This window comes from Typopeltis vanoorti, chromosome 4 (assembly GCF_054136105.1).
Source record: "Typopeltis vanoorti isolate ZY-2024b chromosome 4, IOZ_Tvanoo_1.0, whole genome shotgun sequence".
NCBI classification, from domain to species: Eukaryota; Metazoa; Arthropoda; class Arachnida; order Uropygi; family Thelyphonidae; genus Typopeltis; species Typopeltis vanoorti.
Window position 1 is genome coordinate 85,327,167 of NC_143552.1, and position 26,207 is coordinate 85,353,373.

At 36.4% G+C, this 26,207-nt stretch overlaps 1 protein-coding gene across 1 annotated transcript in view; it reads left to right on the forward strand.

Annotated features, from left to right (window-relative positions):
• The window catches only part of LOC150107469 (isocitrate dehydrogenase [NADP], mitochondrial-like), a 192,837-nt gene that overhangs the window by 80,466 nt on the left and 86,164 nt on the right, over window positions 1-26,207 (forward strand). The window contains exon 3 of the mRNA XM_090391891.1: window positions 8,017-8,182. Coding sequence (XP_090248017.1) covers window positions 8,017-8,182 — 166 coding nt within the window. The remainder of the gene's footprint in view (window positions 1-8,016; window positions 8,183-26,207) is intronic.

The window sequence follows — 26,207 nt, forward strand, 5'->3', positions numbered from 1 at the left end:
TAAAATATTTTTGTATATATACTGTATAAAATTTGTATATAATATACTGTATAAAACCTAAAATATTTTTTAGGTTTTATACAGTATTTGATATCTTTTTCATAATATTTTTTATTTTTGTAAATAGTAAACCAATTGTGTTGTACACAGTGTCTAATTTACTTAAACTGCATTACGTCCAGATCGCTTTATGATTGGTCGGTCGGAACCTAATATGGTCGTAAATCGACGGTTACCTGTATTAGAGAGCTGAAAAGTAATAGACTAATTTGTAGGAAAATTGTCTAGTTAAAAATTACATATTAGAGCATTTTGGGTGACTCATGTACTCCAACTGCATTTCTGTTGCTGCTTATCTCATTTAATACATTTTCAGAGTAATCACTAAAAATGTCCAGAATATATTTTTTTACGTCATCCACATGCATGTATTCTCTTTTAAGATTAATCTTTACCTGCTTGTTGCCTTAATAATCCCTCTCATCAATAAGTAGAAGTTTTAATACCTCATTTTCATCTACATCCTCTGAGGATATTACTTAACACCTAAAAATCTCATGTTGTTTCATTACATGGTGCTTAAGATAGTTATCCCTATGAACCTCAAGAAATTCACCTTCCTTAAATCCATGCATTATCTCCTCCCTCAAATCACATTACTATAATTCAAATATCCTATTAGACATCTTCCTTTTACATGCCCAACCAAATTTTTAAATATTTCGCATATATCTCCTCAGCCCTACATGCTATATGTTCGATTTGATTGGAAAAGGTGTAGGTTCGATTCTCGTTGTGATGGGAGGAGTCTTTATATAAGGAATTTTTCAGTTGAAGGTGAATTAGCCTATCTCACATGGAGAAGTAGGGTCCCCCCCAAAAAAAAATTTGGGATTTTCATCCTCGTATACAGACAAATGACCTTTAGAACACACACAATTTACAGACAAAAAATACTGGTGGTGGTGAGCATTAGGTAGTGTGGTGTAGGTGATGGAGATAGAGTTGTAGAGTAGGTGCTCTCCCTCCATGAGTAAAGACTCATGGAGGGAGAGCACCTACTCTAGGTGCTCTCCCTCCATGGGAGGACACCTTGGAGGTGTCACGAAATAATAATAATAATATACATCATCAATTTCCTGATTATGTACCCCCGTGAACTTTTAGATACCATAAAAAGAAGGAAAACTGCATATCTTGGTCACCTACTTCGTAATGAAAAATATAAGATACTTCAATTGATTATAAAAGGGAAGATAAATGGAAGAAGAGGACAAGGAAGACGAAGAAAATCTTGGCTGGCAGATATCAGACAGTGGACTGGTATGAACTCTGAGAGACTGCTCAGAATAGCTGAGAATCGCTCAAAACTTGCCAAGGTGGTCGCCGACCTCCGATAGGAGATGGCACTCAAAGAAGAAGAATGTACCCCAAGGGGTGTTCAGGTTACTATGACAGCACTGCATGATTAAGTTTACATTATTATTATTATTCTCCTGTTAACAATTTTCCTCCAAATCAATCTATAACTTGTGAACAATCCAATATTGTCATATCTAACATTCTGTGCCTGTATGGCCTTTGCCAAAAGTTGTTTCTTTTTTGGCCTGTGGGCAGTCCTCCCTGCTTCCAACAAACTTCAATGGACTGTCATGTCAGAGACATTAATCCTAATAGCTGCCTAGTTTCTATTTAAGTCGACAGCAGACAATCTTGGGTAAGTGTAGTTTTCCTTTTTTGTCCACATTTTCCTTTTCTGTCAGGAGAAAAGGTGCCTGTCTCCCTAAACCTGTTTAAAATTGCATTAACAGTACCAAAACCAATACCTCACTCATTGGCAGTTTGTCTTTGAATCATGGATTTGTGGTGAGAAAGAGTAGATATTTTTGAATGCTTCCTTGGAGATGTATTCATTTTATAGCTACACAAAATGAATAAAATACTATGAATGTCAACTTGCTTACACTATTAAAAATGCACAATGCTATTAGTAAACATTGTAGAGACAGTTAAAAAATGTAGCACTCAACCAAAATAGTGAGCTAAAACCAAAAACTTGATGAAAATTTGGCATGTTTGGATTAATTTGTTCACTACTGTATTTTCCACTACCACTCTTAGTGGACACTATTTATCTATTGTTACTTATAGTATTCCTTCCGTTCTTTTCTCTTTTTCTATCCTTCTGGCCGATTCTGTATCCCTGCCTTTTTATTCCGGACATTATATCATTTTCTGTGAACAAAGATTGACGTACTAATTATGTTTTGGTGCACTGATACAGTAAATACCATAAACTCAGCTCTGTTATTTGTTATACTCTTTATGTTAATATATAAAAATAAAAATCTCACCTTCGTTAAAATCTTCTCTAAACATCATCCTTCCCATCACTCTAGTTACTATACTATGCCACTCTTCCCATTCTGACCACTCCTAATTTCCCAGTTCCGTACTCTGGTTTTCGTTCATCTCTCTCTCACCCTCATATATTCTATCACTATCGTGTCATAATAATATTCTCAACCTGTATCTGTTATCCACCCATCTTTCCATAACTTGTTTCTCTCTGATACTTACACTATTTTGACTTTTTCCTTTCAGCAAACATCCATTATTGTGAATACCCAACACCAGGACCCATTCATGTGCTGTCCATCTATCTTAAACCATTTCAACTTCCTGTCATTACTCACTCTATACATATACAAATTGGATGCCTTTAGTCTCGCAAGATTCAGTTTTTGCTCTCCTTAAAAATTTACTGTTATCATACCTGGGTAACTTGCTAACCACTGTAAATTGTATATCTGCAATTTAAAAAAAGAAAAATTTACTACTCAGTATAACTTATCATTCTTGTTTTGCTAAGGAGCATCCTGAGTGTGAACAGGCTGCCTTTGACCTGTGATTTAATGACTACAACTATTATGACATAGATAATGCATTTTAAAATGTGTACCTTGGAGCAGACCTGTAGTGCTTGATGTTTCTATAAACTTTGAACTTAACTGAGATAATACTATTATTGATACATTTTTTTTTTTTTAAATAATTGACTAATCCCTTTTATAGGGAGTAGGCAAAGCTGTTTAGCCCTATCTAACATTCGGAGACAGTTCATTCTCCACTGGTAGCCAATGAGAGATAGCTAGCCCAACACTCATTAATTATACACTGCATCCTGTGAAGAACTGTGACTGACAAGTGCTGCCATCTTGTGGTCCCTAATCCTAATGCCATATTTTACTGTCTGTCTAACTCAGGAACCCATCAGTTCCTGGGGTAGTCGATCGAGAAAGGAAATTACTTTTCCCTACGTTCACAAAAAATTGGCTACCCCTTCTGAAACCTATCAAAATTCACACTTATAAGGGAATATTGGAATGCCACAACATGGTATACAGGCTTAAGAATCAGATCTCTGTGATCACATCTAAAAGAACTTTTTTTATGACTGCAACAATCTCATTCCCAAATATCTAAGCAATAGAAATAATAAAAACCAAAATAAAAAATCTGATATCCACAAAACTGAAATTGCAATCCTTGCATTTGAACAGAACCACATTCCCCATAATTCAGAAAGCCACCATCCTTGACTTCTAAAATAATGAAACTATGTTATGGATTTCAGAAAGCATAGCCATAAGAAATGACAACAGTTCTGTCAACATCCATCATCCCCCGTATGTGATTTCGGAGAATTTGAAGCTCTGCCATATTAAAATTATCCCCAAGTTTCTGCCAATGAGAAATGACTAGCGATTCGATGTAACCATTTAAGCGGACTCCACCACCTGTTTCACTTTTTTTTATCCATCATTACTCTGACTTTCCCTCAGTAGAGCACTCTTCGCACTTAAGATGGTGCTACATCAAAACGGTCATACATTGTAATTATGCAACATCATTTTTATTCATTCATCCTTTATGAGGTTTAATTGTTGTCCATGTATTTTTAACCTTCATTTTTTTAATTCTCTACAGTTATTGTGTTAAATTCTTTTGTAACTTATTCTTTTATATAAACAATTTACCGATAATAGTATAATCTCAGTTAATTTCCAAGTTTATAAAGATAGAAACATAAGTACTCCAGGTCCACCCCAAGGTATGTGTTTTCAGGATGCATTATCTATGTCATAATAATCTTAGTTATTAAATCATCAAAGCTAGCTTGTTCAAACACTGAAGTGCTCCTTAACAAAATAAGTGTGCCATGTAGTATCAATTTGAAATTAGAAGAACTGCATGAAAAAATTTCAGAAATAGTATAGCCTCTAAATTTACTAATCTTTAACCCACATCATTTTCCTAGTAACCACTGTCTTGTTGGATGATGCAAAACATTATTTTAGAGCAGATTTTCATTATCTTTATGTTATGTGCTATGAAAATAAGGTTTTTTTGTCTGTGTAGCCTAGAGTTAGCAGGAAATTAGAATGTCAGGAAACAAAATTTTTTTTTTGCCAAGATAGAAGATTATTTTCAGAATTTGAACATATTCTTTAAAACTCTGTATGCTATATTGTGAACTATTGCAAACGTCGTAATGATAGGCTCGTTCAATGTAAGGAACTACTGAAAAGTCCTGACTATAACCCATAACCACAGCACTGTTCTAAATAAAAATCACCATTGTAAGCTATTCTATTTGATATATCAAATTATTCCTGCAGTATATAATGAGTCAATAGTACCTCAGTGGAAGTAAAATATGCAAACTAACTAAAAATCACATGAGTTTTACAGAAAAAATTACATTTGAATGGGTGAGATCAAATGGGGGATGGGATGTATTGTGTAGAATACACCCCAGAGGTGGCCTTCTATGATGAATCTTGGAACACTAAAATGCCATGTAATAGTAATAATAATAATATGCAAGTCTCAGTTGTTCACTTAGATCTATTACACTAGTAGTGGATTTAAATAAGCAGTACAAGGATTTTTGTTTCTGTTTAGGTACTTTCCTAATTACAAAAAATATGAATCCATGTAGTGCAGGGTTTTTGTACTTGTTAAAGAAATAGATGTATGAAAATATTTTGTTAATAGCATTGCTTCAAAATGTATTTTTTACTGGCTTAGCTAGGGATGAAATCTCTATTAGATGTAAAATATTCAAAATTAGTTTGTCACTGTTTATAGCTGCACAGTGTTCAGTAGCTATTTGCTCTATTGGTTGAATAAAGTGGCATCTTTTTTTTTTTTTGAGTAATGATATCACATATACAGTTGAAGGATTGTGGCCTTTCAGTTTGTGCAAGTCTGTTGAAAATTAAAAGTTTCAGGTCAACCTTTTAAAAGTCCAGAATGCTTTAGAGAACATTCTGGACTTTTCAAACTGCTGTGGCAGCAAGTCTAGCATGGGGAACTTGGAAGGATCCTGGTATGTGAAACAAGGTGCATTTTTTAATTTTTTTTTCCTGAGTAGATACAATATTGTAAACTTTCAATAAATTGAAAATAAATTGCCATTCAAGGACACTTTGTATCTGAAGCAAAAAATGAATTGGGTTATTTGATTCTGGCCTAGTTGACCGAGTGGTCAGTATATCCACTCTCAAACCAGCAAGATGTGGGTTCGAATTCCACTATAGGCATGAACACAGGAAAAGCTCACTTAACTCAAATTTGAGTTAAGTGAGCTTTTTGATATGTGCGATTAAGTGAAATGATACTATTTCCCACTTTAAGCGAGTGATTAATCAGTTAACTCGACTTTTTTTACATTATGAGAAATTTTTTGTTGCTTATCTACAGTGGCACGTGCAAACTCTGTTCTCTTGCTTAATCACTTTTCCTTCATTTTGCTTTAATTTAGATACTTGTAATGCTTTATTATATTCCACCCCTAATATGAAACAGAGAAAGACTACTAAAGCAGCAGTAATAAAAAGAGAAGAAAAGTAATTATGTTAGAGGAAAAAGCTGGAAGTCATTAAGAAACATGAAAGTGCCGCTAGTAACGCAATGATTGTGCATGACCTGGGATACAGCCAGAAGTCTGCCATAATCTTGATAAAGTGATCACCAGCTATTGCAAATTGCGTGACAAGATGAAAAAGTCCAGCACTATTCAAACATCTTTACTTAAATTTTTTGTAAAAAAAGTAGTTCAATCAAATGTGTAGACATTAAATAAAAATTTAAGCAATTAATTTTTATTAACTTTGATGATTTTATTCTCTAATATAGTTTTTATTTTTTTTCTTTCAAATTTACTTAATGCAGTTTCACTTAGCACGCATTAATTGATGGATTAATTAATTGCATTAAGTGAGGTTTTTCCATATTCAGTTGTCTTTAGATGGTAGATGAATTTCATCACTCAGTATGAGACCACCACTTTACTTATTGAAAAATGAAAATGGCTTTAAAATGTTCCGTGTTTCATTGCTATAGTAGGGTTTCTAGAGAAAAATCTAGCTCTCACACCCCTCTTAGTAGCATTCATTCCCAGCTTCCAAGATTTAAAAAAAAATAAATAAATAAAAAAAAATGAACAAAAAATATATATATTAATTAATTAAAGTGGAGGAAGAAATACTTATCCCTCCCATGGTGCTAATGTAGTATAGGTTTACAAAACTTTCATTGGTAGAATTACATTAAAAAAAAATGTCTTATCCAAGGTTGAATTAAACTGGATCTGCTACATTATCCTTAATTTCATTTTCTACTTGTTGTTGTTATTATTAATAACCTTGATAAGTTTTCCCAAGGAGTTGGGAAAACTCATCAAGGTTATTAATAATAATTAATATAATTAAAATAACCCAATGAGTTTTCCCAAGGAGTTGGGAAAACTCATCAAGGGAGGCCACGTGTACTACATGCACCAGCTGTCATACTTATTCTTGAATTCATTCACACTGCTTGCATACACAATATCCAATGGTAATCCATTCCAATCATGCACCACCCTATGAGAAAAAATCTAGCCCTCACACCCTTCTTAGAGGCATTCATTCTCAGCTTCCAAGGATGCCCTCTTGTCCTTTCTCCACCCTCCATAAAATGAAAACTTCCATGAACTGAAACCCTGTATGGAATTTTCAGAAGTTTGTAAATATCATATCGCCCCTCTTTCTCCTGTTTGCTAGTGTCTTCAGACACTAGCAATAGTATTCTGGAAAAATCTATATTTCTATAAATATTTCATGGATTTTTTTCAAAAAAATTGGGATTTGGGATGTGTGTTATGAACACTGCATAATGGTTACAGTCCATATGTGATAGATTCTTTTTATGAAATAGCGGTACTCTTCAGTATTCATTGTACATATAATGTAACAATCGTTGCAGACCTCAGTTTAGCATTGATATTTAAAGTGTTTATAGAAAAATGCCAATTGCTGCACCACTTGCTTTTGTTTTCTCTTGTTGCATTTGAAAATATACATCATGTCTTAATGATAAGTATCAGTCTAGTCTTCCTATGCATGCATAGTTTTGCTGTAATGCTTATTATTTTGTATTATTATTTTTGGCTAAGAATAGAAAAAAATGGAGAACTGTGATTGCTTGCAGCTAAGGACCTTGAGAGGTTCGTTCATGAAGCTTAAGAAGAAGAAAAAGATTATTACTCAGCCAAAAGCAGATCTTTTGCTTTATTTTGTTCTAATGTGGAATGTGCCTCTTTATTTTCCTGAATTCAGAATACAGTTTTTTGGCTAACCACTGTGCCTTATTATTACAGTCTTTTGCCTAGTGGGAATAAAAGACAAAAGTTAAGATAAGATAAAAGTGATGACTTTGATAAATTATGATGCTTTCTAATCTGCATACCATATGTTATTGTTATATTCTTTGCTTTTTACACAGAATGCCCTCTTATAATGGCAAGACAACTTATACTTATAAGTTGTCTTGCCATTAACTAATTCTTCTATTCTAGTCTTCTTTCACTTGCAGATTTATTAAATGTTTTTAGTCTTGCTAAGTTATTCATCTTTCTAGATTTATCAGATAAGCAAATCCATGTATTAATCAGTTTTCTTTTTTCAGTTGATATTTCCATATCTAAAAGTTGAATGTCTTTATTATGATCTTGGCCTTCCTCATAGAGATCAGACAGATGACCAGGTTACCTTTGATGCAGCATATGCCATCAAAAAACATAATGTTGGCATTAAATGTGCTACAATCACACCTGATGAAGCTCGAGTTGAAGGTGATACTAAATGATCTCTTAAATAAGATTTATTTAGTTTAAATGCATAAAAGCAAATGATAGTAAATTACAGTTAATTGTTTTTTTTTATTTTGAATATTCTGTAAATGATTATACAAAAGATGTATTTTTCTTTCATGTGCCAGTGTCAGTTGTTTGTCAGCTGCTAATCCCAATGAATTTAGGAACCTAGTTTATTGTGGAGGGGTTGTATTTTATTCATCAAAGAGTGTAAACAAGGACATTTGTCCTTAGCCATAGCGAGCCCAAGACCTATTAAGTGATCCAGTGGCAACTGGGAAAAAGAGTATGCAAACAAATTCTGTTCACTAACATTTGATATTGTTGTCTGGTCAGTTCTGCAGTCCTTGTTCTTGAGTTATGGGATTAAAAAATATTCCAGGAAGGTGGAATCTACTAGTACATGCCAAAGATCTACTAAGTCAGGAACTGACTGAAAAAAGGCCTAGAAAAAAAGTTTCTGAGTCAGCAACTAGAATTGAATTTGAATGAAAAATAAAAAAAACAACCTAGCACTGAAGTAGATGCCATTTATACAGGACTAGTCATGGACTTGTTGTAAAAGGTTAAAAATTGTTGTTTTTATTTGAAACTGGCCTTTTCCATAGAAAGAAAAATGCCGGTGATTTACTTTACATAATCAATCAGTAAGGAATACGGTAAAATTTGCAATACATTAGGCATGTATTACATATACGCTACCAATAATTGTCTGGACACTTTAGCTACCGTATTTGCCGGCATATAAGACGCACCCCCTTTTTGTACACATTTTTTTAGGGAAAAAACATTAGCACTGAATATTATAATGAATTTACAGTATTTCAAATATAAAGTAATGAGTAAGTCTACTTTCAATACCTAATCTAACTAGGAAAGAGTCCCATCTTTTAATCTTCATCGTCAAAACCCAGAAATTTATCTCCAGAGCTAAATGAAGAGACACTTGAAACCTCTTCTAAATCAGAATCTGAGTCTTCATACAACAAATTGTCCTCTGTACCATCCACTGCATTACTAATGCCACACTTCTTAAATGATTTAACCACTGTCTCTGTTTTTGCAGCATCCCATGAAGCTTTGACCTACTCACAAACTTGCAAAATGCTAGGCCTCTTCCTTGTTCCTAATCGTGATCTCAAAATCTGAAGGCTGCATCCAGCTGTTCTACTTCCCTTTCATAAATCCCTTAAGTGGTTTATTAATACAGACATCGAAAGGTTGAAGCTGACTAGTTAGACCTCCTGGAATTAGAGCTGAGTTTTTAACATCTTCTGATCTGTGAGAACGAAACTGATCCCATACTAACAGGGCAGGCTAATTCAACAGTCCTACAGGGCGCCTAGACTAAATTTTATCTATCCATAACTTTATTCCTCCTCCATCCATCCAGCCTTTTGTGTGAACACGTACAAACACTCTTTTAAGCAGTTTTTTGTTTGGGTAGCGTCTTCCTTTTAAAAATCAATAGTGGCAGCAATCTTATCCCATCAGCACAGCAGGATAAAACAACCGTGTAGTGAGTTTTTTCTTGCCCAGAAGTTTTAACAGCAACGCTTTTTGTGCCTTTGGAATCTACAGTTTTGTTTGAGGGCACATCAAAAGTCAGCGGAACCTCATCCATGTTTCCTATTTGTGCAAGTTTAAAATTTTCTCACTTGCATTAATGACGAATCGATGAAATTCAATTTGTAGACACTGAAAGTCCCGCTTTTCTGTGGTCTAAAATCCAGGTATTCAGTTCTGGCCATTTCGCAATTCCACTTCGTAGATTATGCTTATTGTCAGTTGCTTTTTTTAGATCCTCTTCCTGATTCCGTCAAGTTCTTATCATTTTCTCAGTTGAGGATAGCTCGAAATGCCTCTCTGCAGTCCTGTTTCCATGTTCTTTAGCATACGAAATCACACGTAGCTTGTATGCAATATTGAAGCAATGCCAACGTTTTACAGCCATAATTTGCCAAGAAATTTAGAGAAAATTTAATGGCAGAAATTTATCACCGTTCACAACAACCGCGACAGCAATTGGAAAGTTTAAACAAACAGGAACATAGCTGTGATCGTCGATGACAGCACATGGGCATCCACTGAACTCTACATAACTGGAATTCTCTCACACACCGCAAGGATGCAAGAAAGAAATCGCGTAACTCGGAACAGAAAAAATTTCCAGAAATGAAAGTAATAAAAAACTGAATATCAGCATATAAGATGCACCCTGTTCTTCAGACCTATTTTCAAAGAAAAAAAGTGCGTCTTATATGCCAGCAAATACAGTACTTACAATTGATACCAGCAAGCAAACACTAATATCGAGTATGTCCACCTTTGGCTATAATCATCTCCTGCACCCTTTGAGGGAAGCTTTCCACCAATGTGCTGCAGACATCAGGTGGAATTTGTCTCCATTCCTCCATCAAAGCAGCACTGAGTTAATCGACAGACCAAGGACTTACTGTTCTGGACCTCAATCGCCACTCCAATTCATCCCACAGGTGTTTGAGGTTAGGACTGCACAGTCCAGGGCAGTCATTTAATACCCAACTTTTCATATTATTCCATAACGGCTGCAGCTTTGTGGCATGGGGCATTGTCGTCTTGATAGTAACACAGGTTTGTTCCATAAAAACTCCAGAATGCAGTCAGCACCTGACTATCCAGAATATCAATGTACTGAGCTATCTTCGTGGAACCATGGACAACAACCAGTGATCCCACTCCAAACCAGCTGAATGCTCCTCACACCATTACTCCTCCACCACCAAACTTTACTGTGGGTACAACACACTGTGGTAACAAGCATTCACCAGGCTGCCTCCACACCCACACCTTGCAATCAGACTGGAAACAGGTGAACATTGATTGATCACTCCAGAGTACTGTTTTCCACTGGTCAGTTATCTAGTTTACACATTCTTTGCACAAGACAAGATGAGCCATCTTGTTCATTGTTGTGATGTTCAGCTTGTGTACCACTGCTCTTCCATGGAAACCCAGTAAATGGAGTTCTTTTCGTACATTGTTAGTGCTCGTCATGGTGTTACTGGTGCTCTGGAACTCATGACAGATGGTCTGTGGCGATTGTATCCAGTTTTTGTGTGCCACCCGTTTTAACACCCTCCTGTCCCTGTCAGTCATTTTCAGCAGCCACCCTGGGTGTTTTCCTGCACCAGTGATGCCAGAATGTCTCCATTTGTTGATCACATTGCCAAACATTGATTTTTGGATGCGCCAGTTGAGCGGCAATGGCATGTATGGACATGCCACCAGTGTCACAGCCCAAATTGACACCTCTCGTAGTCACTAAGTTCACATCGTGTTGCCATACTACCTGTATTCAACTGCTATAATGAAATATTGCTTTCTACTTCTGTACACTGGTTTTTATGTTATTAAGGAATGTTCCATAACTTCAAATAACAAGGGTGTTCGGATAGTTATTGGTAAATTGTGTGTGTGTGTGTGTGAGAGAGAGAGAGAGAGAGAGAGAGAGATGGGGTCTATGAGAATATGTGCCATTGCAGCATGGTGTAACTTTTGTCATGCTAGCTCATATGAAATACATGAAAAGGTGCCATAAAAATACATTAAAAAAAACATGGAAAGTGAGCATCAGCATATAGAAAAATTAATCAATCTTTCTAAGCCTCATAAAGTCTTATCATGGTGCCATCCTACTTTTCTACAATAACTGCAAATATATGTTATGAATGTATATATTAATACATGTTATTTGAAGCTGTTATTGTAAAAAGAAGTACAGATCATTTCAACCACAGCATTGATTTAAATTAAACTCATTCTAACCATTTCACTTTGGGTGTATTGAGACTTCACAAACCGGTATAGGGTGTGATTGCTAGAAGCACATGTATAGTGTGACCACAGATACGAGAGCTGTTGTTGGCTCGGTGCCAAGAAGAGTCAATTCATATTGAAGGGGAGAAAGAAATAAGGCGATGCACAAATTGGTCAGCAACACAAGAAATCACGTTTTTTTACATAAAATTTTCCAACTGTTATACAAGCAAAATAGTTACCACTTTAAAAACTACAATGATCATAAAAGAGAAATTAGTTTTTCGACGTAATAATAAACACTCATCCCACAATATGGATTGATTACCCTATTATCGGAATGGATTCTATTTCTTTTGACATGCGCAGAAGTGTCGAAGGGTCTCGTACCTGTGGACGTACTATACTAGTGCTCACAAATAGCTGGTCTCTTGGAACTTAAGAGTTTTGATCTTATTTGAATGTTTGCATTTGTATATATTTATTTTTTTATATGATGTTTTCCCTGAAATTGATTGCAGTAAGATTTTAGCAAACTGTATATCTCCATTCTTCCTTATCCTCCCTGCTCACTGTTTGATGTAAGTCTACTATTCCACTCAACTGATGTTTTGTGGATGAGTTTGATAATTCTTGTAACTTCAGTAGAAACTTTGTCAGTGGTGATTAAGCATTTCTCATCCATATCCTCAACACCTTAGTCAATGGCTACAACCCCCAAAAATCCAGAAAATATTTAAACCAGTTAACTACAACCCCCTCCCCCCCCTTTCTTAACAGAGATTACACTAAATCTATCACAATTCCTTATATCAGGGGCACATCTGAAAAGCTCACTAAAATTCTAAAAAAATATGACCTAACTACCAGTTGCAGACCACATAAGAAATTGGCATCCCTTATCCCCTCCACCAAAGACCAGCCACTTCCCCTAGACCTACCTGGAGTATATAGTTCGCCCACCGTTTGTAGGTCCCTGCGTCGCGTCTTTCCAAGAATAGTCAATTCATGCTGAAGGGGAGAAAGAAATGAAGGACGTCCGAATTGGTCACCAACATGCAAAATTACGTGCTTTATAGGTAAAATTTTCCAACTGTTATACAAGCAACATAGTTAACTACAATAATCATAAAAGAGAAGTTAATTTTCTGCCCGGTAATAATAAACAACTCATCCCACAATACGGACTGATTACCTTATTATCGGAATGGATTCTCCTTTTTCTGAGATGCGCAGAAGTGTCGAGGGACCTCTAATCGGTGGGCGAACTATACCAGGTCCCTTGCAGCTGTAAACTGTCCTACTACTGCCAAACAGTCAGGACAACTAATATCAGGATATCTGGACACAAAGACCACATTCGGTTTCACCAACACAGCCATTCAGGACTTGCAGACCATGCACTAGATTCCCACCACAGAATATGCTGGAAGAAAGCCACTTTACTACACTGTAGCAAATATAAACATGAAAGATTGTTCCTGGAATCAGCCTCAGCTCAGCTCTAAAAAAAACTTCCCAAATCTCAACAAATTTGGGTGCATGAGACTGTCCGAAATTTGGGAAACTTGCATCCTTAGAACATCAGCCCAACAGCCAAGACCACCCAATTTAGCCCTCTAGTGGGCACCTTTAGGACTCTAGGACCAACGCCAGTTGCCTTCTTCATCCTCATTTGCTCGTTGTTAGTGCCTTCGTGTACATATCATAATTGCCAAAATATTGGAAGGTACTGTTTAAAGTTTTTTAATAAATATTTTAGTATACGTTATCATTTCCTGAAAAATTTAAAGTCATAATTCAGCTGACAGTTCTGTAGTTTCATTTGACTAGATGTGAACTTCCTGTCTTTATCTTCCTTAGTTTAATTTACTTCTTATTTTATTGTTTTTACTCATGCATTCATACTGTCTTATCTTTTAGATTCCTTAGAATACAAGTTAAAGATCTCACTTGAGTAATATACTTGCTTGTCTTCTCTAGTGAGCAAGTTTCCTTAACATATCTTTCCTTCATTTTGCTGAAAGAAGCATGAAGAATAATTACTCTGGCAATAAGAATACATTTAACTTAATTAAGCAGTTCCAAAGACACTTCCAGTAAAATGAACTTTCATTTATTCCTACTAATATTTAAGTCTTGATACATTATACTGTTCTGCAATATTAACTTCATAGTTCCTCACAGGAGAGTAGATAAAAATGCATATAAAAACTTTTCCAGATCGCAGAACCTTACTTAATAGTTTTTCTTTATTTCTATCTCTAACCTTCTTGCTTGCTAGCTTTCTCATTACACCAGCGACAGCTGTTTTAAAAACATAACTAATGCATATGTCCATCAGAATTCAAAGTGAAACTCTAGTGACATAATGGCTGCCATTGTTACCGTTGTAATAGAGTATGTTGTGATGTTGTACTAGAATATGGCATGAGAACACTACTATTTGCTTACTGTACATTTCTATATAAATCCGTAAGGATTACAATGTACAGTAAGCAAATTTATCATTCCTTTGTTATGCCACCACTTAGCCATGTGGCAGTCTGTAATGCTAAACATACAGCTACGTTAATAAATGCAAACAAGTATATGTATATATTTTTAGATTATCTTATATACTGTATACAGCAAAAGTAAATGTTATAATAAAACTTTCACTCAGGATATGTAAATAAGTAAATTATGATTGAGATTTTTAGAATGTTGAGGAATTGTCCCATGGAGAGTTTTAACAGTGATGATCGTCAACAATTGGCAGTGCAAAGCATTCAGACAGGATCTCTAGCCTGTGATTCTGAAGATAATGTACAAAGAGTACAGACTATCTTTCTAATATCACAACAATCATGTAAATTAGGACCAATTTTTAGAAAATGACTCCAATTATGAGCAGAGCCCTAAAATTAGGCAGGGTGGCATATGGAAGTAGTATTTTGCTACCAGAGCGCTTCATGAACAAAAAAGGAAATGACTGTCAACCCTTCATGGCTACATCTTCGAGGTACTGATGCTCTCAGTTTGGCCCTTTATCTAAAATATAAAACTAGTACTACATTATACAAGTTTATATATAATAATATTGTTGAATAAAAGTTCAGTACATCCACGTGGTTAGCCTAGTGGCTGTGCACTTCACAACCATATGCTTGGGGGATGAGTGTCCTAGGTTCGATTCCCGTCGGAGATGTGAAGAGCTGAAGGATCTTCTTTAACCAAGTTAGCCGGTCTTGGGCATGGACACTGTTTTTTTTTCCCAGTTTATCCTGGGGTTTTTCATCCTGCAAAGTAGGCAAACCAGCCTTGAGAACTCAACACTACTGGCATAGAATACACCGGGGCGTAGGGTTTACCACCTTATCCTGTGAGCGGTTCGAGGTCTGATGATTAATAAACCCTCGACACTGCAAGGTAATAGAGGGTAAAAGGAAGATGAGATGAAAAGTTCAGTTTTCACTTTTCCCCATTTATGTAAGGTTAAAATAACTCCATTTAGCACTCTAAATTCTAAGAACGTATTCTGGCATGAACCAAGGTCTTACTGTATTTGGTATTTCAATGAGTGCACATTTAACAGTTAGGGTTAAGTTTTCAAGGATTTAACATGATTTAGAAATGAATATAACAAGCATACTGATCATTAGATAGTTTACTAATTTTTCCTAATTCTAAATTGAATAATCAACTCAGTGATAAAATATGTTCACAGAAAAATCATATATATTTACATTGGACCCCTCTCTGGCAAAAAAAAAAATAAATAAATAATTAAAATAAGTTTTCTGAGAATATTCATAGCGAAACGCTTAATGCATGATAATTTTCAAGAATTTACAAAAAAAAAAAGAAAAAAGATTTAGATTATGGAAATTTTCTTTTTTTCCACTGCCATGGTCATTTTTGCCTTTTATTATCAGTCATTAAAAGTATTTTTGTTCATTTTTTGTCTCCATCTGTTTTCCATTTCAAGTATCACACAGCGTCATTATCATTGGATATAACAATGAAGTAAACATTCAAAAATATGATATATATTTTGTGCAAACTTGCTGTTATTTAGATTGGTAATTCCCAACTAGAACACAGCCAGAAATTTTCTCTAAATGTTAAATATAGATATAACTGAACATTTCGTAAAAACAATATAGTGTAAAAGATAAACATGAATTTATTCCACTGAATATACTTGGCACTACTCCACAGCTCATCAATTCACTGCATGAGCACTTTTTTTTTTTTTTTTTTTTTTTTTTTTTTTTTTTTTTTTACTTCCATAGAGAGTATTATTTTGACATGCTAGAAAGAGGGATACTGTGGGGGAAAGGGGAGGTGTACCATAAAATGTTTAAAAGGGATTCAAGGGATAAAAAAAAAAACCAACTGATCTAGGTGCTGTAGCTGCACATATGTTGGCAATTAAAACAGTAAACTATTGGGAAACCTAATGATAAAAATTGCAAATACTGTGTATGATTTTAAAATAAAACATATCAATATTCATCCAATTTCTAACTGGTATGTAAATATGACAATTATTTGGTGGGGAGGGGTTAATAATGCTGTGGTAAATATTTGTTACAGTACTTATTTTAATGTAATTATTATTATTATTACCACCCCAAGACCTCATGGAGTCAAAGACTCATCTGGGAGGTCCTTTTTTTTTTCACACACACACACAGCTCATCATACCGTGTTTTAAACACATTCGAAACTCTTTGCAGACACCACATTCTCAGGCAAGGCATTCCAATCATTCACAACTCTGCATGAAAAAAACCTGCCTCTCACACCCTCTTTATACGGTTTTCAGGGATGACCTCTGGTTTTCCCACTATTCTCTGTAAAAACTTCTCCAGCGTTGATCCTATAACAACCCCTTACCAACTTGTAGATCTCTATCATATCTCCCCCACCTCTTCCTCCTGTCCACAAGACTCTGCAAATTACATCTTCTCAAACTTTCCTCATTCTCGACATTCCAGAGGTCAGAAACTACCTTAGTCAGTCTCCTTTGGACCCTTTCCAACATCTCTTCATCCTTCTGAAAACCAGGTGACCAAATCTGGGCACAATAGTCCATGTGTGGCATAATCAAAGCCTTATACAACGGAACAAGAATCTCCCTACTTCTACACGTCAGTGTCCTCCGCATCATTCCCCAGAAGCCTTTGTGTTGTCTTCACAATTTTGGCGATGTGGACCTAAATTTTAGATCCTTATCCACTATCACCTCCCCCCCCCCCCCCCCCCAGATCTCTTATTTCCTCTACCTCCAACAATATATTCTCACCAAGCATAAATTCTGCATCCCATTTTTGTTTTCCAAATTTTAAAACCTTACATTTTGCAACATTAAACTCGCATCTCCATTTCCATGCCCAATCACTCAATCTATTCAAGTCTTCCTGTAAGGCCACAACATCTTCACTACACTTCATAGTTCGGCCCAACTTTGCATCATCTGCAAACAACTGAATATCTCCATCCAAATCTTCGCCTATATCATTAATATACAAGTTAAACAGCAATGGACCTAAAACAGACCCCTGAGGCACTCCACTAGTGACTTTCCTTTTCCTGGATATCGCTCCCCCATACACAACTTGTTGATACCTATCAGATAGCCAGTCTCCAATCTAATATCCAACTCCATCTGCTCTAGTTTGACTGTCAACCTATCATGAGGTACTCTATCAAAAGCCTTTGCAAATCCAAGTATATTACTGTGTATCCTTTTCCTCTGTCCAAGGAAGCAGTCACTTTATTGTAATAAGTAAGTAGATTACTAAAACATGACCTCCCTTTAGCAAATCCATGCTGTCCATCAAAGATAATACCATTGTTATCAACCCAACTCTGGATCCTAGTTCTCACAAGCTTCCCTTGTGATTAAGTGAACTTAACCACAACACCTGACACACAGATAGGCCTATAGTTTGATGCTTGAGTTCGATCACCTCCTTTATGAAGTGGCACAATCTTGCCCTCCTTCCACTCCTTAGGAACTTGACCGAGTGCAAGACTCATTAAAAAAATATGTCAAGGCAGGTGTCAACTCTCTGGCACATTCTTTCAGAATACGTGGTGATATATTATCAAGTCCCACAGCCTTATTAACATCTAGTTTACTCAACTCCCCATACACCTCTTGCTCACCTACAGTCACCTCCCCATCATCAGCTGCTCTCAATCCCTCCATAAAGTCATATTCACAAGATTGAAAGATCTTTGTAAACTGTTCATTAAGTATCTCCACCACACATTCTGCATCAGCTGTCTTTATACCATTTTCTCCAATCAATGTCATCTTTCCATAATTATTCTTTCTTTTGCTTGCTACATATCGAAAGAATTCCTTAGGATTCTTTTTGGCTTCATTATCCAACTGCTGTTCATAGCTCTCTTTAGCTACCCTCACCAACCAAGTCACCCTCCTTGCTTGGTCTTTGTAGACCTCATGGAATTGGTTATTTCCACTTCTCTTATGCTGCCTCCACAATGCTCTTTTTCTCTGTATCGCATGCTTAATCTCTTTATTCATCCATCTCACACCCACCTTATTTAACCTTCTCACCCTTGGAATACATTTAGACATTGCATCTACTAAACAGTTTTTGAAAATCCCCCAAGCTGCATTGATCTCTTTTCCAGCTAGCTCCTTATTCCACACTACACCCACAAGCTGTCTCCTAAGCTCTTCATAATCACCACCCTTTTAGTTCCACATATACCCTTTTCTCACAGAGGTCCCCACACTGCTGGCAACCACCCTGGTAATCACCTCATGGTCACTCTCACCAATTGGTGGATGATTTGACACCTCATTTATAATTACATCCTCTGATGAGATGACCAAATCCAAGACACTCAATCCTCGTATGCCCTCTGTTGCATACTGTCTGAGGTAGTTATCCCTCAAAAACTCAAGAAACTCATTTTCTTTACTTCCAGTTGCTATCTCATCATTCCAGTCTATATTGCCATAATTAAAATCACCCATAATGATCACCCTTTTCTTATTTACTTGCATTTGACTATGAGGATGGAGAGCGATCCATAGACATTGAAGGTGTGTGGGTTGCATAGTTTCTTTGATAAACAGAAAAGAGTGGACACGATAGAAACCTATAAGTTATTAAAAGGGGTTTGATAAGATTAACACAGCACAAATTTTTCAGTTCTTGACAAATAGAGCAAATGAGAAAGAATTGAGGTCACCCCTGGAAATTGTGAAACAATGTGGTTAGTAAAGGTATGTGAGCTAGATTTTTTTTTATTTGGAGAGTGATGAGCAAGTGCAATGGATTGACAGAATTAGTTGCGAGTTCCCTGACAGTGAGAATTTTAGGATGGGTTATGATAGTCATTATGTATATAAAGGTTAGTGTCAGTCTCCTGTGATGAGTTTTCTGACTCCATAAAGATATCCATATAATAATAGTAATAATAATAATTATTATTATATACATGGCCTTCAGTTTTACCTTAAACTTTGAAAAGTCCAAATATACAATATATATACAATGAGTGTATATAATAATAATAATAATACACACATTGTATTTATACTAGCAACTCCATGGAGTCTATAGACTCTTTGAGGGAGGCCCTAAACATTGACAAGCACTAACCAACATTTGCACAATATCTATCATACTTTGCTTTAAACTTATTCGCAGAATGAGCTTGTGTCATGGCACAAGAGATTCTGGCAACCTTTTCCACTCATTGACCACTTCAAGCAGAAAATCTGTTAGTCCTCATACCCTTTCTAATCACCCTCTTGCTGAGTTTCCAAAGATAGCCTCTAGTTCTCCTACCATCAGAGTAGTGCTGAAAAATTCCCTCTGTATTAATCCTGTAAAAGCCTTGCAATAATTTCAATGTCTCAATCGTATCATCCCTTTCCTTCCTATCAACCAAATTCTGTTGCTCACAAATCTTGGGTAGAATAACTGTTGCATAACTTGGATAAAAATTCAGTAATAGGAATTAATGGAACGATCAGCCAAATTGGCTTGGTCTTTGACATGTTTGTATAACCTTATTCTCAGTTCAGGAAAAATACCAAAGGTGGAAAGAATGTATGATAGTTCCATAGTGCAAAGACTGATACTCCAGAAATACTAATAAGTCAATAATTAGACATTATTGACTTATTAGTATTTCTGGAGTAGTGGTGAAAATTTTAGGAAAGTTGGTAAGAACTTGCATACAGAAACAGATGGAAAAATAAGATATATTTTGCAAGGAACACCATGTGTTTACTGAAGAGAGAGGTCGTGTTTTTTTAGTAATTTGCTCATATTTTATAATAGTGCTATGACTGAGTTGGATAAAGGTGCGTGAATTGGAGAATATGGATTTGGAATATAAACACTTGATTTGGATAAGTGGATGGTTGACAGACAGGTATCAAGGTATCCTGATGATTCGAATTTTGAAGACTCAATAGGAGGGGTGGGTTCCTTACCTATGGCACCCAACCCCTGAGTTCCGGACTGGTAGGCCGGTTCTCCTTGAATTCTGATGAGTCGAAAGGGGGGGGGGCTCTCCCTCAGCGCCTATGGCGACGGCGTTCCAGCCTGGTATGCCGGTTCTCCTTGAATTCTGATGAGTCGAAAGGGGGGGGGGGGGCTCTCCCTCAGCGCCTATGGCGACGACGTTCCAGCCTGGTATGCCGGTTCTCCTTGAATTCTGATGCCTCGAATCTTGAAAACTCAACACTCAGGGTAGCCCCTGAGTTTCAAAACATGACATAAAAGGGCTTATCATTTTATATATATAGGGTAGATATATATATCTGGTCAACATACGAAATGCCACAAGACCTATAGCACACTAGTGCCGTGTGTAGGCAAGAGGAATCTGTTCACAAATTTGCTTGAACAGCTAAGGGTTGTAATCTTTGGATAAGACTATTTCAAAGGACAGAAGTAGATGGAATGAAAAAGGAAGCAGAGAAACTGGTTTCACCCACTGTCCTTTTCAAATACTTGGAGTATAGCCTAGTCCTGATATTATTAGAGATTGTCAGAGGCTTATTATGGTAGGAGTGAATTCATTAACAAGCACTTATTTTAACTATTATTATTTATTTTATTATTATTACAGTACAGTATTTTTTTCATACTGTTGATTGTACGTATTATAACCACGCAATAACCTATTTTGATTTATCGTGTTCACTTTTGCTTTTTTATACTATACAATACGTACTGTATTGTCGGCATGAATCACCGCTGTTGTTAATGACTGATTAGTCACTACTATTGCACAATGTTTGTGTATCTTTATGTCCCTTCTACAACAGCGACGACTTATCCTAACTAAAGCCTGGTTGTATATAATGCTCAGTTTTTCTTTGGTTATTTAAATGAAACGTTACATTAAGTTGTCGTTTATTGTTTTATGTTTTCACAAGTTTCTGTGAATGATGATCGATTGTTTTAGTTTTTCAGTTTTTCATTAGCTTCATTTTTTATTTTACTCTTTTTAACTAAAATTTATTTCGTTAAAATGGCTACTGGGTCGAAGCCTACCAAAAGAAAACGTTATCATTGTCGGATAAGCGTAAAATAATTCAGTGTCTAGAAAAGGGCCAAGGGCAGTGTTGCCAATTTAGCTCTTTTGGAGCTAGATCTAGTTCTTTTTTTTCTTCCCTAGCTCCAAACATTTCAATCTAGCACCTTGCTCCAAATCTAGCTCCTTCAGAACTAGTTCAGCTCTTTTTAGTTGTTTTTGTAATTTACTTAAAGAAATTGTTTTAAGAGTTTTCCAGATGTTGCATTTGATAAGGAATTGTATTGTACATTTGGTGCAAGCGTCGTACACGTTTCAAACGCATGATGACGGCAGTCAGTCAGTCACGTGGCCCAACAGTCTGCCATTTTGTCGCCTTAAAGTTGATTGCACTGCTACAAGTTAGTCTTTGCACTGTGTTCTGGTTGTTAGTTACGATAGCGAATGGGAAGTTTTCAAAGACTGATCGTAATTCGTTGCAGTAAAGAGTTGTATACCCTTCTTCAAAAATGAGCAAAGAGAAAAATAAAGATTATAAGCAAACATTTAGGAGGGAGTGGTTGCAAATGGGAATGTTTAGTAAATGGTTGTGTGTAGTTCCTGGTGACACTACAAAAGGCCACTGTAAGTTTTGCAGATGTGATATAGCTGCTAAATATTTTCAGCTTGTAAAGCATAGCAAAATTAAGAAACATCTTGCTGCAGTTCCATATAAGGCTGTTCCTATTACAAATATGCTTGTGAAAAAGTCTGATGAGGATATTTTTGCTCTTTGCAAAAATATCCTCCCAGACAGTCAGATTATGCCAAAGGTAAAAATTGAACTAAGTGCTCTGCAATTGTAAAGAATATTCTAAGTGAGCATTTTGAAGAAGATCTAATTGCAGACATTGGAGATGAAATTTTCAGCTTGCTAACAGACAAACTGAATGATATCACATTGAATTGGGCTGGTAAGTATGACAAGCTTAGGAGTTTGATTGGTTCAGTGTCATATGGCATGTACAACTGCAAGGGCTAGAAGTTGATAGTGCATGGGAGGCAGTTAAGAAGTGCTTGCATGAAGCAATGGCTGACTGTATACCTAGAGTCCGAATAATAAATCAAGTAAGGGTTAAATGGATGAATAACACCATTAAGCTTGAGCTGCAAAAAAAGAAACAACTATGGAGGGAATTTAAGGAGAAAGGTGACCGGCAGGCACGTGAACGGTATAAAGCGCAGGCCAGAAGGGTAACGAGCGTGGTAAGAAAAGTAAAAAAGGATTACGAAAGAACATTGGCCATGCAGGCTAAAGAGAATCCTAAACAGTTTTTTCAATATGTTGCAAGTAAAAGAAAAAATGTATATGGCAGAATGATTTTAAAGAATGCCAATGGTAGGGAGGTAACTGAATCAGTTGATATAGTTGAGTTACTGAGTGAGCACTTTGCAAGAATATATCATCCAGGTGGTGACATTGCAGAAATGAATGAACCAATAGATTATACAGGAATTGTGGTGAATGAAGTGGAGGTGAGTAGTCTATTGCATAACCTCAATGTCAATACATCTGTGGGATTGGATGGTATACCAGCTCGTGTCGTACGTGAAGCGGCTAAAGAATTGTCAGTACCCTTGACCATTTTGTTTAATTTGAGTCTCGGGTCTGGGTTAGTCCCGATGGGGTGGAAAGAGGAGAAAATAGTTCCACTGCATAAAGGAGGTTCCAAGACTGCTGTTGTAAATTATCGACCAATTAGCATATCAGGAATCATTGTCAAGGTCTTGGAGAAATTAGTCAAGAAAAGAATATAGGATTGGATAGATGAAAATTGGATATTGTATGTGGGACAACATGGTTTTGTGAAGGGTGGATCATGCCTCAGTAACTTGCTCACGTTTTATAACACAGTGATAGCTGATCTGCATAAGGGTAATGGGTTTACAGTGATTCTACTGGACCTTGCCAAGGCCTTTGACAGGATACCACATGGAACTCTAATCAGTAAACTGGAGCATATGGGGATGGATATAGGATTGGTGATATGGATAGGAGGGTGGTTGGTTGATGGAGAGATATCAGAGAGTAGTTTATTCAGGGGTAGAGTTCAAAAGACGACCTGTGACTAGTGGTGTGCCACAGGGTTCTGTTCTTTGATCACTACTATTTAATCTGTTCATTAACGATATAGGAAAAGATCTGAGAGAAACTGTTCACTTGTTTGCTGATGATGCAAAGTTGGGTAGAGCAATTGTGAGTGTGCAGGATATCAAAAATTTACAGTATGATTTGGATAGTTTGGAGGACTGGGTTAGGGGGAATGGATGTCAATTTAATGTGGCAAAATGTAAGGTTGTGCATTTTGGGGTGAAAAGAATAGCAGCAGTATATCACATTGGTGGAACCGTACTCCAGGAGATTGATGAGGCCAGGGATTTGGGAGTGTTGGTGAATAGGGAATCAAAGTTTAGGGGGGCACATTGCAAAAGTGGCTAAATCAGCTCATCAAATCACTTGGCTTCTGAAAAATACTTTAACAAGCAGACACAGACAAGTTGTTGTTCCTCTGTATCGAGCCTTGATAACATCCCATCTAGACTACTGTGCCCAAATATGGGCGCCAGGGTTTCTTCTTGATGGGGAGGAGGTGGAGAGGATCCAGAGACGAGTGACCAAGATGATAGCAGGTCTGTGGAATGAACCTTATGAGAGCAGGTTGAAGATTTGTGAGTGTTGGTGGATAGGGAGTCGAAGTTTAGGGGGGCACATTGCAAAAGTGGCTAAATCAGCTCATCAAATCACTTGGCTTCTGAAAAATACTTTAACAAGCAGAAACAAACAAGTTATTGTTCCTCTGTATCGAGCCCTGATAAGACCCCATCTAGACTACTGTGCCCAGATATGGGTGCCAGGGTTTCTTCTTGATGGGGAGGAGGCGGAGAGGATCCAGAGACGAGTGACCAAGATGATAGCAGGTCTGTGGAATGAACCTTATGAGAACAGGTTGAAGATTTGTGGGTTGCAAAAATTGGTTGATAGGCAGAAAAGGGGTGATATGATTGAGACATTCAAATTACTGAAGGGTTTCTATAAGATTAATCCAGAAGATATTTTTGAGAATAGGACTGGTGGTGGGAGGACTAGGGGCCGTACATGGAAGCTGGCAAGAATGTGGTTAGCAGGGGTGTTAGAGCTAGGTTTTTTACTTGGACAGTGGTGAATGAGTGGAATAAGCTGCCAGGGTCTGTTATGAGCGCTATGACCATGAATGAGTTCAAGGCGAGGTATGATAGATACTGTGTGAATGTCGAATAGTTGTTCTTGACATGATGTTAGGGCCTCCCTCGATGAGTTTGTCGACTCCTTGGAGTTGCCCGGAATAATAATAATAAGATTTTAGGAATGGCCATCATTTATTATAGCAAGAAATTCAGCAAAATTATGTATATATTTCTGAGTATGGTGGTTCTAGAAAAGTGTGACATTAGTGGTATTGTGGCTGCACTGAAAAAAGAGCTCTTGACCAAGAAACAGAAACTGGACATTAAAAATCTCATTGCAATTGGTACAGACAACGGCAGTGTTATGGTTGGTGTCAATAATGGCGTTTATGAACAACTGAAGGCATATATTCCCTCAGTTTTAATTAGATGTGTATGCCATTCATTACAACTGCCAATGTCTCACACTTGTGCAGACTCTCTCCCAAGAAAATTAGAATTTTTAGTTGCTGAATTGTATAAGTGGTTTTCACATTCTTCTTCTTCAAGACAAGCAGCACACAAAGAGCTGTATCAAACTATCAACGAAAATGATGCACCTCTGAAAATTGTAAGCAATTGTGCAACAAGGTGGCTCTCCATTGAACCTGCAGTAGACAGAATTCTCAGTCAGTGGTTTGAATTAAAAACTCACTTCAAAGTCTTGAGTATGACTGAAAAATGTTACAAAGCTCAAATTTTGTGGAAGATGCACAAAGATGAAAGTAATCTGTTGTACCTTTTATTTTTGCATCTTGTGCTAGTTAAAGTTCAGCAAGTTAACAAAATTTTCGAATCTAACAGTGTGGATGAGATGTGATTATTTGAAGACCTTTCTCGTTTGATTCGCTCTATTGCTAATATGTTAGTGCTACCATCATCCACAGTCGACCATCTAGAATCTGAGATTGATAACTATTTGGATCCCAATCCAAATCTTGGTTACAGATTTGAAAGAAAAATTTCAGAGTTGATGATACAAAAGAAAATAACGCACAATATGAGCGAAATCTTAGAAGTAGAGCAAGACAGTTTCTTCTTGGTTTCTTCAAACAGCTTAAGCAAAGGTTGCCTGAAAACTTGAATATTTTAAGAATGATGTCTTCTTTTTCTGTCGACAATACCCTAAAACATATAAAGAACATGTTACTCCCATCTTAGAAATAATGCTAAAAACAGAAAAAGATGTTGCTGCTGCTGAATACCAGTACAATACTATCAACTTAAATAAATGGACAAATATAGAAAACACTGAACTATTCTGGACTGAAGTATGAGAAAATAAAGATGCATCTGGAATGAATTCATTTAAAGAAATTGCTTAGTGTGCAATAAATTTATTAATACAGACAAATTCTAATGCAGAAATTGAACGAATTTTTAGTTCCATGAATGTTGTTAAAACTAAATTAAGAAACAAGATGGAATTGGCAATGCT